The sequence below is a fragment of the Mobula birostris genome, chromosome 9 (assembly GCF_030028105.1).
Source record: "Mobula birostris isolate sMobBir1 chromosome 9, sMobBir1.hap1, whole genome shotgun sequence".
Classification (NCBI taxonomy): Eukaryota; Metazoa; Chordata; class Chondrichthyes; order Myliobatiformes; family Myliobatidae; genus Mobula; species Mobula birostris.
This window is the reverse complement of record NC_092378.1, coordinates 82,735,827-82,752,282: the sequence shown is the minus strand read 5'-3', so window position 1 is coordinate 82,752,282 and position 16,456 is coordinate 82,735,827. Positions and strand designations below refer to the sequence as shown.

The 16,456-nt window shown below is 37.7% G+C and overlaps 1 protein-coding gene across 5 annotated transcripts in view; it reads right to left on the bottom strand.

Moving 5' to 3' along the window:
* LOC140202851 (protein MTSS 1-like) overlaps nucleotides 1–16,456 on the bottom strand; it is a 303,060-nt gene that overhangs the window by 31,911 nt on the left and 254,693 nt on the right. For all 5 annotated transcript variants that reach the window (XM_072268315.1, XM_072268312.1, XM_072268311.1 and 2 more), the window contains exon 7: nucleotides 6,977–7,134. In XM_072268315.1, coding sequence (XP_072124416.1) covers nucleotides 6,977–7,134 — 158 coding nt within the window. The remainder of the gene's footprint in view (nucleotides 1–6,976; nucleotides 7,135–16,456) is intronic.

Below are 16,456 nucleotides of genomic sequence, written 5' to 3'. Positions count from 1 at the left end.
AACTGTTAACGTTTTGGGTCAAGACCCTGCATCAGGACAGCTGCTTGATTGGCTGCTTTTAATATTCTCTGCTTTTTTGATGGGTGCACCACAATGGAAAACCTCATAACTGCCACAGTCCAACAGCCACACTCCCAGTTAGTCAGCTTATATCCCTGCAAAGCCTCTTTACATTATCTTTCCTATTCATGGTTCCATTTAGCTGACCTGGAAATGTGACATTTAGGCTCCTCAACCAAATCACTGATTTAGTCTGTGAAATAACTGGGATACAGATTGTGAAGATCTGCCATGATTGTGATGAATGCTGAGTGGGCTTGAAGGCTATATGGCTTTCTCCTACCTCTGTTCCTTAATCCTTTAGGTCAAGAATACCTTGCTCGTAATCCTAAATCTGTATTTTACTAAATTTTAATACAGATTTTACACTAAATTTGTGCCTTTGATTTTAATCTTGCAACTGCATTGGTCATAATCTTACAATAATCACTTGATTCCAGCAAGATTCCAGAGGACTAGAAGATTGCATATGTCACTCCACTCTTTAAGAAGGGAGGAAAGCAAAATAAAGGAAATTATAGGCCGCTTAGTCTAACCTCAGTGGTTGGAAAAGTGTTGGAGTCCATTATTCAGGATGAGGTTTCAGGGTACTTGGAGACTAATGATAAAATAAGCCAAAGTCAACATGGTTTCTGTAAAGGGAAATCTTATCTGACAAGTCTTTTAGAGTTTTTCGAGGAAGTAACAAGAAGGGTGGACAAAGGAGAGGCACTGGATGTCATTTACTTGGATTTTTCAGAAGGTGTTTAATAAGGTGCCACATATGTGGCCGCTTAACAAGATGCATTATAGGAAAGATACTGGCTGACAGGCTGGAGGCAGCGGGTGGGATTAAAGGGGGCCTTTTCTGGTTGGCTGCCAGTGGTGTTCCTCAAGGGTCAGCATTGGGGCTGCTACTTTTCACACTGTTTGTCAGTGATTTAGACAATGGAACTCAAACACGAGGAAATCTGCAGATGCTGGAATTTCAAGCAACACACATAAAAGTTGCTGGTGAACGCAGCAGGCCAGGCAGCATCTCTAGGAAGAGGTACAGTTGGCGTTTCGGGCTGAGACCCTTTGTCAGGACTAACTGAAAGAAGAGCTAGTAAGAGATTTGAAAGTGGGAGGGGGAGGGGGTGATCCGAAATGATAGGAGAAGACAGGAGGGGGAGGGATGAAGCCAAGAGCTGGACAGTTGATTGGCAAAAGGGATATGAGAGGATCATGGGACAGGAGGCCCAGGGAGAAGGAAAAGGGGGAGGGGGGAAAACCCAGAGGATGGGCAAGGGGTATAGTGAGGGGGACAGAGGGAGAAAAAGAATGTTTGTATATAAATAAATAATGGATGGGGTACGAGGGGGAGGTGGGGCATTAGTGGAAGTTAGAGAAGTCAATGTTCATGCCATCAGGTTGGAGGCTACCCAGACAGAATATAAGGTGTTGTTCCTCCAACCTGAGTGTGGCTTCATCTTTATAGTAGAGGAGGCCGTGGATAAACATATCAGAATGGGAATGGGACGTGGAATTAAAATGTGTGGCCACTGCTTACTCTGGCGGACAGAGCGTAGGTGTTCAGCAAAACGATCTCCCAGTCTGCCTCCTGTCCCATGATCCTCTCATATCCCTTTTGCCAATCAACTGTCCAGCTCTTGGCTCCATCCCTCCCCCTCCCGTCTTCTCCTATCATTTCGGATCTCCCCTTCCCCTCCCACTTTCAAATCTCTTACTAGCTCTTCTTTCAGTTAGTCCTGACGAAGGGTCTCGGCCCGAAACGTCGACTGTACCTCTTCCTAGAGATGCTGCCTAGAGGGCACAGCCTCAAAATTGGGGGTCAACCCTTTAAAATAAAGATAAGGAGGATTTTTTTTTAGCCAGAGAGTAGTGAATCCATGGAATGCTCTGCCACAGACAGCTGTGGAGGCTAAGACCTTGGGTATATTTAAAACAAAAATTGATATAATTTCCTAATTGGTCAGGGCATCAAAGGTTATGACAAGAAGGCAGGTGTATGGGATTGAGATGATCTGGGATCAGCATTGGTGGAATGGCGGAACAGACTCGATGGACTGAATGGCCTAATTCTGTTCCTGTGCCTTGTGGTCTAATTTAGATAAATATTCTAAATTACCTTCTTCAAACCATTGACCATTTTGTTTGGAATTCACATTATTGCAGACATATTCTTCCACAGCAAAACTGTACGAGTTTAAGTTTCTTCAAATCTTTATACAGTATGATCCATTTTGTTCTCACTCATACTCAAGAAGAGTTATATATCAACACAAGGAAATGTAACTTTTCTTCCCACAGATCTCTTAGAAGTAAACTTTTTTTGGAACAGCAGAGTCCACACATAATAATCTGAGATATCAAGTTCATTTGTCATTCAACCATACATGAACATCCATGAATATAGCCAAATGACACTGGGGTCAAGATGCAAAACAGCACCAACAGTCATACACAGCACAAGGCACATATAAAACATATAAAATAGCAAGCACATATAATATAGCAGTAAAATATAGTCACAAAAAAAACATACAGTCCAAGTCCCTGAGTCCATGAAAGCTGCAGCAGTCTGTAGTGTAACTCAACACAATTGTCTTCTGCTGAGCAAGCACTGGGGTCAGCACAACTCTGCATGGGTATCTTGCCACACCACCCCTGGCACTCCGGTGGAGCACCTACCTCCAACACCTCCCCCCAGGCAGCTGCAAATGGACAAAACCGTGGCTTGAGGCCTAGTCCTCGCTACGTTCACTAATGAACCAATGAATTGGACTTGTAGCATTCCACACCAGCAATGTCCAACAGAGGCTTGTGATGACAAGAAAAGTGACTAATATAATCATATGACATGCTTGTTCAAACAAGCTAGTAAAAAGTTGTCATTTTTATTCTCAAGAAAATGGAATTAGTTAGATGAAGGGATCCAAAATAAATTCATAATTGATTGACCTGAAAGTAGAAGGAGGAATATAACCATAGTTAAGCCATCCAGTTGAAGATTGCGCTGGCGATGCCTAGCAACTACTTACTGGTGGCAAAATACAAAACCAAAAAGCTACTAAGCATTTAATTAACAACACTATTAATAACGATCACCAATTCTCTCAATGGAGAGGCATGTAGAGGCAAGGCTAGATGAGGGGAGGTGAAGGCAAAGGCAAGGAATGTCCCAATATCTGATCAATTTAAGTGCAGAGCTGAATCATGGCAATGGGATCCAGGCCCCACAGCTGTCTGAGAACAAGGAATGACCCAATGTTTGGACGATATAAGCACTGGGCCAGATTGAAAAGGTCTCCATGCTGAGATTGAGGGCCAGTAACAGGCCTGTTCTACTTGCTGCTCTGCGACGTTTACTCAGCCTTGCGCCAAACTGAGGCTGTAACCTGCTCCGACTGCAGTGATGCCTGGCTTCACGTCTGTGGTCCTACAATGTTCACTTGACTCTTCGATGAACTAACGCCACGGCGTACTCCAGCTACATTGAAGCCTGGCTTTGTGTCTTTCATAAAACTTCAGCTCTGAATGCTATTTGCTTACTTTTATTGTTTGCACAACTTTTTTTTCCTCTGCGCATTTGATGTTTGTCAGTCTTTTGTTTTAAATGGGTTCCTTTTGTTTTTTCTTTTGTTTTCTCAAAGTTGTATAATGTACATATATTTTGATAATAAATGTACTTTGAACCCCACATCATGGACTGACCTGGGTGACTCCAGTGCTGCAAGTGGTCCTAAGATATGGATACATTTTGCACTTCAGATTCGAATTGCAAAAACAGGTTGCAAACAGTGAAAGGACAACCAGTGCTGTTTCCATAATCCAGTCCATTGAAAACTAAAACTGACAGGTTGCTGTATGCAAGGTCAAAGTAGAAACCATCTAATTTACATTGCATTGCTTAATGCTGTACAATGCTTTGTTCTTATTCAAAGACTATATGATAGGCATGATGTGACCTGGAAAAGATTGCTGATAATAACTAATTTTTGTACATTGGCTGGCATGTGTGATTTGTCCATGGAAAACATGCTCAAACACATCAAGTTTAAAAGTTCTGTGTAAAGGTTAAAAAGTTCCCATTCTTTCCCCTCTGAATACAAACAGGGATATTACAGAAACAACTGAAAAACAATTAATTTAGCTCATGAAAATGAAATTTGATACTTAATTGCTTGGAATTTATCAAGTCTGTCACACTGTTACTTTCAGTATAATTTTCTTTTCATTGGTAACATAATAATAGTTCAATTTTCTTAAAAAAAACTGGTGATATGCCCAAAAAAAATGAGACAGATCAAAAGTAAATATTGGAGGTTATACTAGAGTGATGTTCCCTTTATCTAGCAACCAATTCAGCCTTATAGAATAAAGAAAACACAGCTGAAAAACATGGCAGTACCTCAATAATCCACCTACTCAACTCCTTAAAGCCAATGAAATCCAGCTTCTACTATAACTTTCTCCATTTGATCTACTGGCAAGGATTGTACTGCTATAGCAGATTTGCTGCCTTGTATTGCTCACTAATCTACTCAGACAGCAGAGATCCAGCCAAACCACTCCAGAAATTAACCAAGGTGACATAATCTCTGGCATTCACCGAAGATATGGTACTATGCAAAAGTCTTAGGCACATGTATAAAGCTAGTGTACGGGGTCTTTCATTTCCTATGTTAAATTTAAAATGGCTTCTTTGTTATGTTGTACTTGGGAATGCTTCTTTGTTATGTTAAATGCTGAGAAAGTCTCTAGCTAGACATTTGCTTGGGTTAGTACAGATAGCAGGGTACTACTAGCCAATGGGTGTTCATGTATCGTTTTTTTTCGGATGATAATGCTGTCTCATATGAGTGGGAACGGGGTTTTTGGCGGGGAGTCGGAGGAGAGACGGAGAGGACGGCGGACGTGCGGAAAGGCTCCGGTCGATCACTTCCGGTGGTCCCGAGCCGTGAGTCGACAGGATCCGGGCGGTCGTCAGGAACTGATTGAGCTCCAACGGTTGTGCACGAAGAACTTGGACTTTGATAAGTCTGGTGCCTTTTTTTTCCCATTACTTCCTTTTCTGTATCAAATTTATATTAATTTCATAGACATAGTAATATCTATAAAGTGTACTTGGTAAAATGTACTGTGTGTGCTGGCTGATGATTGACGTTTGGGATTGATTCGGGGCGGCAGTGGTGCAGCAACCGACTCTGTGGGAAGCGTTGAGGCAGGTGCTGGGTGGGATTTCCCCTAGACATATACGAGCCAATATAACTGAGCATTACACTAGGATGCCTAAGACTTTTGCACTGTACTGTAGTAACTTAGTATTTTGCACTCTAAATACATATCAGGAATTTAAAAAAAAACATGAACTTGTGAGAAGTATTTGACAGTCCTTGCACAAATATTGTGTTCAATTCTGGTTGCCTCATTATAGGGATGATGTAGATGCTTCAGAGGGTGCAGAGGAGATTTGGCAGGATACTACCTAGACTGGAGAGCTTGTCTTATAAAGATAGGTTGAACAAGCTCGGGCTTTTCTCTTTGGAGCAAAGGAGGATGAGAGGTGACTTGATAGAGGTATATAAGATGATAAGAAGCATAGATTGAGTGGACATTTTTCCAGGTTGGAAATGTCTAACATGAGTGGGCATAATTTTAAGGTGATTGGAAGAGGGATGTTGTCCTGTGAGAGTATGCCTTATTCTGATTGTCAAAAGTCGTTTCTATTGTGACTGATTAGTTTAAAAGCTGCAGCTGTTTTTCCCATTGGATGGCTGCCTTGTATCCAGTTTAAAATGTCCTGGGTATATAAAATAGCACATGGAAGGGGTTTGCTCTCTTCTTCTTTTGTTTAAGGCAAGTATGCACATGACGATTGGGAAGGTCTGCTCAACGTACACTTTTAGCCAAATATGTTTGTGGAATATACTTACGTTAGTTTTCTAGTGTCTGCAACCTGGGGAACATGTATTTTTATTGTTTGTAAATAAATGATTAATATACCTATTTGAAGTCAGTACATTTCCTATCTCTCTTGCCGGATCCGTGAACCCGATTCACTATTACAGGTGTCAAAAATAGATTTTTTTTTAAACACGAGCACGGGGGTGCATAGAATGCACTGATAGTGGTAGTGGCAGAGGCAGATACTGTACATTAGGGACATTTAAAAGACTCCTAGATAGGCACATGGATGATAGAAAAGAATGTAGGGCCATGTAGGAGGGAAAGGTTAAATTGATCTCAGCGTAGGTCGAAATGTCAGGACAACATCATGGGCCAAAGGGCCTGTTTTGTGCTGTAATTTTCTATATTCCAAACACTGAAACAAGATTTTGTTTTGGCCTCTATAATGATGTCGGGCATAATTTATAGATTTGAGTTTGAGACTTTCAGTGAGTAGGATCTGGTTTTCCTCCTTCCAATTTGAGGTCAATCAATTATTGAGAAAGTGCCTCATGATAGGAAATGTCATACTTTGAAAAGACACATAACTGAGGCGTGAACATCTTTCGTGTACGTAAGGAAGATCCTGATTAGAATCCATGAAATTTAAACCTGTCTAAAATAGTTTTTCTGATCATGTTTCTCATTTTAGATTTCAAACTTTGTTGATACAAACTGATTGATGCATCACTGCTTTACATTATACCAATAACAAGGATTACTGTAATGCTTTGGGATGCCCTAAAGTGATTAAAAGTACAACACTTACCTTTTCCTATAAAGGGATTCAGCATGCCCAAAACTAACCATGCTGAAAACCACCTTCCTAGACAAACAGATAATGGATCAAGAATACAAGAAAAGGGCAAAGTGGGTCAGTCTTTAACATGTAGCTTAACTTCCAATGTAAAGCTCAGATATTCATCCGTAGCTTTTACACATTCAGTTTAAATAGACAGTTAAACAGACAAGGAAACAAACTTACAACCACAGGTCGCAGCATAGAAACAAAAGCACAGAAGCGACTACGTTCCTCAACAAGGGCTCTACGAACAGCTTGCTTTTCTGTTTCTTCAAGCAGAAGATATTTATCATTTACATCTTGTAAAGCACTATCCAGTTGAGGTTGAATGTCTCCTTTTCCTGAAAATACAGAAAGAATTATCAATTTCAAAAAAAAATTAACATAATTTTGTTATATCGTGTTTTACTTTCATTATTTCCATCATCCTCAATATTTTGTTTTTAACTAAATTAACAGAACTCAGTGTTGAATTCATCATTCCAATTAGCATGGCTCACTTGCATTAATGAACATGCAGGTGTCTGCCTATCAGAGTAGGTGGCAGCAAATAAATTTAATATAAAGCAATTCAAACTATACTCTTCTATCCCCCAGTTTCTGCTGCATTAAATTCTTGCTTACGCTAGGTGTTTGAAATTGGTAATCAGATACTTATAAATGAGGGAAAATATATATGCTTTCTATCTTGCATAGACTTCCCCTGCATTGCTGCTTTGTTTATCCAACCTGTAAAACATCTTTGCTCTCATAGATCATGACTATTTTAGTACCATATTACGGTTATTATTTTGTACCACAAATCATGCAAATTAGCAGCATTTTTCTCAGCTACATTTTCCTCTTACAATGTACCCCATCAAAATGGAAACCAGAACATTATCAAAAATAATAGAATAAAATACAGTATTCAGCACCACCTTCATGACTCCTCATAAGAAACAGAAAAGCTTCTTAAGTGAATAGAAAATAAAAACACTAACAGAAACTTTATGACCAAGTGTGGAATTGATTCTCAAGTCACATACACTTTCACTGTTTCATCAGAAATCCAGGTTTACAACCCAATACAAATGATTTATTCTTTTCATTTACTACACAATCATATACAGTCATATAAATTATGGTTTTCCTATTAATAATATTGAAGTAATATTTTGGAGTGAATCTGAAAGCAACCATGTGGAGAACATTCAATTCTCTGCTATTTAAATGGAGCATTCAGGAAGATAAAACACTGAATTACTTTAAAATCTCAGATGTTCATAAAACATGAAAAAGGACAATAGGTTATGAAACTTTCAAAGCAGAAGTTCTAGTAACTTCAGGCATAATGCATAAAGCTATTTTTCTGATCATTGAAAATAACAGCACAATTAAACTGATCACAAACCAAACTGGAACACTTATAAATGCAACGTGCTCCATTCCCAGCCTATAAGTACATCACAAAACACCAAAAGCACATCCAGTACATCTTAAGTAAAACTATGATGAAATACTTGGATGGGATTATTAACATGCTTAATGTTATAAATTACTGTGACTATGATTTAATCATCAGTGATACTTCAGTGCACAATCCATTCACGAAACATTGACGTAGTGCAGAAAGAACAATAAACCACGAACAAGGCTACCACACAGACGATTACTTTACGAGGGGATGTGTAGGGGTAAAGGAAGGAACAACATCAACTGCAGGTATAGAATTGTTTCAGCTCCCTTTGCCTCATAGATCATTTGCAACAATCCTATTCAACCTTGGTTATATCAGCAAAATAATTTGGCTGAATTATAAATGTACAACAAAATGTACTTTAAAACCTGAATTAAATAAAAGCTAGTAGTATTGCTTGCTGTCCATTAGATAAAGAAGTTTGTAGGACAGAAATAGTAAGATTTGTAAAGGATTATGATGCTCTAAGAAAACTTTCTGAAGTAATTCTGATCCCTCTACCCAGCTTCCCAAATAACTCCTCTCCTGTTCATCACAAGTTGAGAAATGTGCAGATCATTCAATGCTAGCATTAAAGAATGATTGGAAGTGCTTTGTTTTAATAATTAAGACACATCCTTAAACTAGATATTTTAGTACTGGAAAATGGTTAAAAATGCAATTCTTAAATTAGTATAAAATATTTAATTAATTTGAAAGGCAGTCACTAGATCACATGATGAAATGTTATTTACTCAGGTTTCATTTCTGTTTCTGCTGAATTATTCTCATTTCACTTTTACAAAAACATTTCATATATTTTGCCTTAATACTCTATATTACTTGTCAAACATAAACTTGGGTAAAATCTTTGACTGCCAGTATATACCATCAGTCATTATATGTACAATTCACCATTTTAGGAAATGCAAATCCATTTTAGGAAAAGTAAAATTCAGCCTCTAAATAATTTCCACATGTACATAGAATCAAACTGAATTGACATTTTATCTCAGTGCAAGATAGAAGTCTTGTAGTTTGTAATATCATATCCCAAATAGAGTAATCAAATACTTAAGGGAACGAGTTTGACGCATTAACATTTAATTAATCTGGGCTATAAAGATTAGGATTCATCTTTTCTAACACAGCTTCATAATTGAAATCCATCTTCCTTTTTATTGTCGTATGCTTAGGAAAGAACATAATTCAAACAGTACTGGTTAAACTCATAATTTCTGTTGGTTTTTAAGGTGGTTTTGTTGAAATATTTTCTATGATCAGCTTGGCTTACCTGTGGCAGCCTTCCTCTATATTTAAACTCATTATAAATTCCTAATTTCTTTAACCAAATTGACAAATCAACAGAGTTTGATTTTGCATTTTATTTTGAAATTATTCCTTTTACATGCCACAGGGATCAGTGCTGGATCCATTATTATTTGTCATCTATATCAATCATCTGGATGATAATGTGGTAAGTTAGATCAGCAAATTTGCTGCTGATACAATGACTGGAGGTGTAGTGAGGAAGGTTTTCAAAGCTTGCAGAGGGATTTGCAACAGCTGAAAAAATGGGCTGAAAAATGGCAGATGGAGTTTAATACAGACAAGTGTGAAGTATTGCACTTTGGAAGGACAAACCAAGGTAGAACATACAGGATAAATGGTAAGGCACTGAGGAGTGCAGTAGAACAGAGGAATCTGGGAATACAGATACAAAATTCCTTAAAAGTGGCGTCACAGGTAGATAGGGTCGTAAAGAGAGCTTTTGGTACATTGGCCTTTATAAATCAAAGTACTGAGTATAAGAGTTGGAATGTTATGGTGAGGTTGTACAAGGCCGAATTTGGAGTATCATGTACAGTTTCGGTCACCAAATTACAGGAAAGATATTAATAAGGTTGAAAGAGTGTAGAGAAGGTTTACAAGGATGTTGCCGGGACTTGAGGAAGTGAGTTACAGAGAAAGATTGAATAGGTTAGGACTTTATTCCCTGGAGCGTAGAAGAATGAGGGGAGATTTGATAGAGGTGTACAAAATTATGATGGGTATAGATAGAGTGAATGCAAGCAGGCTTTTTCCACTGAGGAGGAAAAAAAAACCAGAGGACATGGGTTAAGGGTGAAGGGGGAAAAGTTTAAAGGGGACACTGAGGGGGGCTTCTTCACATAGAGAGTGGTGGGAGTGTGGAATGAGCTGCTAGATGAAGTGCTAAATGCGGGCTCACTTTTAACATTTAAGAAAAACTTGGATAGGTGCATGGATGAGAGGTGTATGGAAGGATATGGTCCAGGTACAGGTCAGTGGGACTAGGCAGAAAAATGGTTCGGCACAGCAAAGAAGGGTCAAAAGGCCTGTTTCTGTGCTGTAATGTTCTATGGTTCTATGGTCTTAGATGAAGTACTTTGTGATTTTTTTCTATATTAAGTTGCTTTATAAATGACAGTTACGGCTATGGTTGATGGATTGAGCTATGTACCAAGACTTGAACTCATAAATCGAGGGAGAAAGGTTGACTTAAAAAAACTACATTGTCCTCAAGTAATCTTGAGAGTTCCAGATTTCAAATATTCCTTATTTTGACTTGGCTAATCTCAACACTAGTATCTTCTCCTCACCTTGAACATCCTCCTCCAGTATCTTGTGTATTGGTTGAGCAAGTAATCATTATTAACTTGTTGTCAGATACTGGTAGAGTTTAAGGCTTCGCTGTTGCATATGAAAAACATTTGAATAAATATATGGACAGGAGGAGTTTAGAAGAATTGGACCAAGCACAGGCAGGTGGGGCTAGCATGGTGGGGACCTTGGAAAACTTGGGTCAAAGGGCCTGTTTCTGTCCTATTTCATTCTATGTCTCTATGCTTATTTATTTAATTTATAATCCTGTTGTCGGAAAATAATAGATTTTCCAGAAAATTGCTTACTCTACTATGTAGGAGAAATAATAATTATATATTCGTTTGATCGAATATTTGTTCCAGCCTGGGTGTTATTTGTATATTAATACCTGAAAAGCACCAATGGAATCAAAACTAAAATGGGGTGGCATCATCGCACTTACACAGACAAAGATGCATTACAGACAACAGTGCTATGTTGGGAATCTGGTATGAATATCTGCACTTCACTGGTGCTTTCATAATATAAACTGCCCATGGCTCAATATGAGAGGCTGCTTATGAGAGTTGGTGTGGGTCAGGCAGTAGCAAATAGTGTCACCATGCAGGATTTCTTTCCGGCCATTAAAGTGAATGCAGCAAAATGCAGGGCGCCTGCGGTGGACTATCCACATCTTGCTCTCTTTCTGTCCTGAACTCCTATTAAACACAATGAAAGCTGCTGTCCTTCCTTTTTGACTGTACTTGATCCTGCCCCAGCATAATAATTTCACAATGTTAACAAGTTCATTGAAGCATCATGGCCAAAGAGAGGACATGACGGTTTACATGACATCCAACAGGGAAGGGATGAAGAAGACTATAAGATCAGGAGGCCTGTAATGAATTAGCACTTTGCTAACCAGGATACCAGCATATTTTCCTCCCTGAAGTCAGACTGATGAAAGTCTTGCAGAGTTGCAATCTCTCTGAGGCAAGAAGTAACGACTTCACAAAGCTCAAGTTCTCCATCTAGGACTCCATGATCCACTTTGAGAAAGCATGGGCAGAGAGCTCAAAGACGGCTCAGATTTTTTTTCCAAAACCACAACTTTATTTTCGCCAGCTGAAATGCAGAAATGTTTTTAAATACCATTTCATCAGGTGGAGTGGTATAGGATGCGAGTAATGTTAGCCTTGGGAGTCATTCTTAGTTTTGTTTGTCAGGAGAGGACACTGGAAAGTCAGACAAATATAAAAATGGTCATAAAATTATGAGCACTGTGTTCCTGAAAGTCAGACATTTGACAAATAAGGCCTATGAATATGGCCTATGGGTCTATGAATTTTAAAGTAGCTCAAAGTGTCACATAGGAAGAAAACAACTTACTTCACATCTGCAATGGCTCACAACATTATATCTGCAGTCTATGATGGATCAAAATACCTGTAACTACACTTGGAAAACAGGACAAAATGGCAGTTCATGTTTGTTCATGGTTTGGCTTTTGATACCTTATTTGTGATTAACAAGTCATTACAGATGTTAAAATTAGAAATAAGAATTTACATTAAACTAGTTTAGATATAAATAGCAGCTTTCAATTTTAAATCAGTGAAATGTGTATATGAATAAATATTCTAACTCTGCAGAGAAGTCCCCATGTGCAAAATGCCTTTCAGTTTTACCAAATTCTAACATTGAACAACCTATACTTACAGCTTTGGTTAACATTAATAGAAGGCCAGTCTAACCTTTCACCATCATAATCCTTTACATTTTGTAATAATAATAGTTTGGCATGTTAAGCAGCATTAGAGATTTACAATTAATATTAAAATTACTCAACACCCAGAAAATCAACCATTTTTAAACTAGTTTCCAATGAAATCGGAGCTCCCAACACATCTTTCACTAGATCAGATTTTATTTCTTCATAACAGAACAGAATACTTATTTGCAATGTACTATTTCATTTCAAAGCAAAAGGTGGTGGCTTTAAAACAATCGGATATTCACGAAATACTTCTTTCATGGTGGGAGGAGGCAAAGGGACGAAACAGACTAACAGTTACTGGTGAATATCATTTTTACACATGTACCCCACAGAAAGGTTTGATCACTAGCCAACAGGGCAGAACTCAACTTACCAAAAACATCAGCTAGCAGGAAGATAGGGAACAGCAACATTTGATACAAGAAAGGAAACAGATATTCAATTAAACTAACCTTCATTGTCTTTTGCACAATTTATATGCTTTGCTACAAGGCATATTAACTCATGCTACTGTCATACCCAGTTAAGGCAGTTAGGCCTGGTTAGTTCAAAGTATCTTTATGAATAAGAACAATAAACACTGGGAGACAAATAAATTTTAAGAGGTATGTGTGAATGTGGGGAAATTATAAGCATATCTGGCAAAGTCTAAAAGTGAACCATATGACACTAACTACAGCTTAAAGTTTAGTTTATTGCTAAATTTTGTAGCCTTTTTCCATTACAACTTATGCCTAAAATCAGTAAAACATAAAATTCACTAACATTGATGGGAATTTATTTTTTAACACAGAGTAAATCTATAAACTTACTGTGTAAGGAAACTGAAATTAAAACACAATTTTAGGTTTCCTGCACAGCCATTTATCCACATCACCTTATAGGCCTTTCTGTCCGGAGTTTTAGCGATGTAACTGTGTAACACAGACAGATTAGTATGAATAAATACAAAACATTAATTAATTGGCAAGTCATCTGCAAGCCTAAAAGACAACTTAAAGGGGAAGATCTTTTTTTGAAAGCTACATGCTCACTGAGAGCTATGATTTCAAGATTTACGGATGACATTACTTGTATTTTTTCCCCAAATTTTATCAGAATTCTTCTGTAAAGTTTAACAAATTAAAAAAAAATATTTCAAATAAATCTATCACAAAAATAGAATATTAATTGAAATTTATCCCACAATTTCCCCTGAATTGAATAAGATTAGAGAACTGCAGAAATTAAGTAAAAGCTTTGAGACAATCATTTACATCAGCTCCATTTAATTCTTTTCTATCAAAGTCATCTCGGCTAGAGAATCACATCCAGTTTTAACCTCCACTTTACGAAGAACGATGAACGGGAGCAGAGGAGGTTTACCAGAATGGCAATAGGTAGAAGGGATGTTCCTCATGTGTAAAGTTCACAGAAGGTAATATTGATTTCTTCAGCGCATAAAGATTTAATTGAGGTGCAAAATCAAAGATCTGCAAGAGTGGGAGAATCTGAAATAAAACAAAAACTAGAAATATATAGCAGGTCAAACAATATTCTAAGGACAGAGAAAAATGGCTGTGTTTCATCAGAAATGAAGAAAACTTGTTTGAGGTCACAATGGGGCGGAAAGATGGAGACAACAAAAGGGACGTCTTTGCCCATTCCTTTTGTTCTCTCTGCCTGCTCTCCCTCCCCATGCAACTATAATCACAGCTGTTTTCTTACTTCTTTAGTTCTGATGAATGGTCACTGATCTGAAAGGTCAATTCTCAGGGCCCTGTTAGCAGCTGATGGAGTAACATCGTTTTAGATTGCTCCTACCCTATTTACTTTGTCTCCTACCAGTTTTTTTTTGAAACCTTATTATAATACTAAAATACTGCTCTACTATGACTGGGAAAAGAACAAAAGCTTCTGTAAAAGAAAGGGAAACAGAAGATGAATCCCAGTCACTTTGGATTCAATCAGTGACTTCCTTAAACGGCAAAAATCGGAGTTTTCTGAGGAGCTTCAACGACTTAATGACAAATTGTATACAATCCAGCAAACTTTAACTGAGCATGAGAACCAAATGCAAGAAAATACTGCAAAGCTGGTGACACTTGAAGAGGATGTTGAAGATACAATTAAACTCTGCAAAGAGTTATCCTTATCCAGTGAAAAAATGATAAAAAGGATTATCAATCTAGAAAATAGAAACAGGAGAAATAATTTGCGAATGTGTCTAGAAGAATCAATTGAAGGCGCTGACCCTACGAAGATCTTTGCAAACTTTTTGAAACAGCTATTCCCTGTTTTATTCACTTCTGAGTCGAAGCTCGACCGAGCATATCGCACACCAACTTCGAAGCCATTGTCGTCGGCAGCGAGACCCAGGTCGGTCATTCTAAGTTTTCATGAGTTTCGTATTAAGGACCTTTTAATTCACCATACCCGTCAACAAGGAATGATTGATTTCCATGGTTACAAGGTCAGATTTGTGGAAGACTATTCGCCTGAAGTTATGGCTGATCGTATGAAATATAAAGAGATTATGTCGGAATTTTACAATAAAGGATTTAAACCATCCCTTTGGTTTCCTGCCCGTCTGAGTATTGTTTTGAAGAACGGATTGCAAAAAAGAATAAAGTCAGTTGAAGACGCAAAAGAGTTTCTGAAGACTGAAGTCTAAAACTGTTATTTTTCTTATTTGATCAATTTTTTCTTCTGTTAATATAAATTTGAAATAAGGTTTCAATAAGCTTACGTTTTTGGCTGTTCATATATTGCTTTTTGTTTTTTTTTGATACTTTTTTATTATATCCCTTTTTGAGGCTTTATTTTAATATAGCTTCCTTTGAATTTGTTTAAATTGATCCTTTTATAGTTTCGAATATTGAGTTTTTCTTTTTATGTTGTGTCTTGGTAGGGACATAATTGACCTTGAAGGACCAGAGTTTCTGTCAACAGGATTTTTTGGGGAGGGAACTTTTTAGATGTTAGCTCGCTGACTGTCTACTGGTCAGCCTTCCGGCTTTGGGTGGGTGAGAGTCTAGGACCTATTTTTCTCTGGGAGCTGTGTTGGGTTGATTATATGACTGCCTGTTTGACCACCTTACCTTACAGTTTGCTTTTTCTAGTTTTAACAACTTATGGCCAGATCTTTTAATTACGTGATGATTTGTATTTAAAATGGTTTGAAATATTAACATTTAGTTTGAATGTGAAAGGGCTGAATCAACCCATTAAACTGAACAAAGTGTTTGCTTATATTAAAAAATTAAAAGCACCCATTATTTTTTACAAGAAATGCACATATGCAGCTGTGATAGCTTACGTTTACTTGGTGGAAGGATATGCAATTCCATTCTTCATTCAATGCAAAATCATGTGGAGTTTCGATTTTTGTAGATAATAGTTTCCTTTGTTCAGCATAAAGTTGTTTCGGATCCTAATGGTCGATTTGTTATTGTATCAGGGAGTTTAGACAGTAAATTGATTGCTTTTGCTAATGTCTATGCCCCCAACGTAGACGATTCAGGATTTTTTGAACGTCTATTTTCGTTTTTGCCAGATTTGTGTACTTACTCTCTTGTGATGGGAGGAGATTTTAACTGTGGGTTAGATCCAGCATTAGATCGCTCGTCTGTCAAACCAGCCACACTTAATAAATCAGCTTTGTTTAACCAATCCTTTCTAACTAAATGTGGTATAGTTGATGCTTGGCGTTTTCTTCATCCGACGGACAGGGAGTATTCTTCTTTTTCTCATGTCCATCATTCTTATACCAGGATTGATTATTTTTTTATTGACAGTCAAATGATTCCATTGGTTCGATCGATCGAATATAAAGAGATTGCTATTTCTGACCACTCTCCTGTAC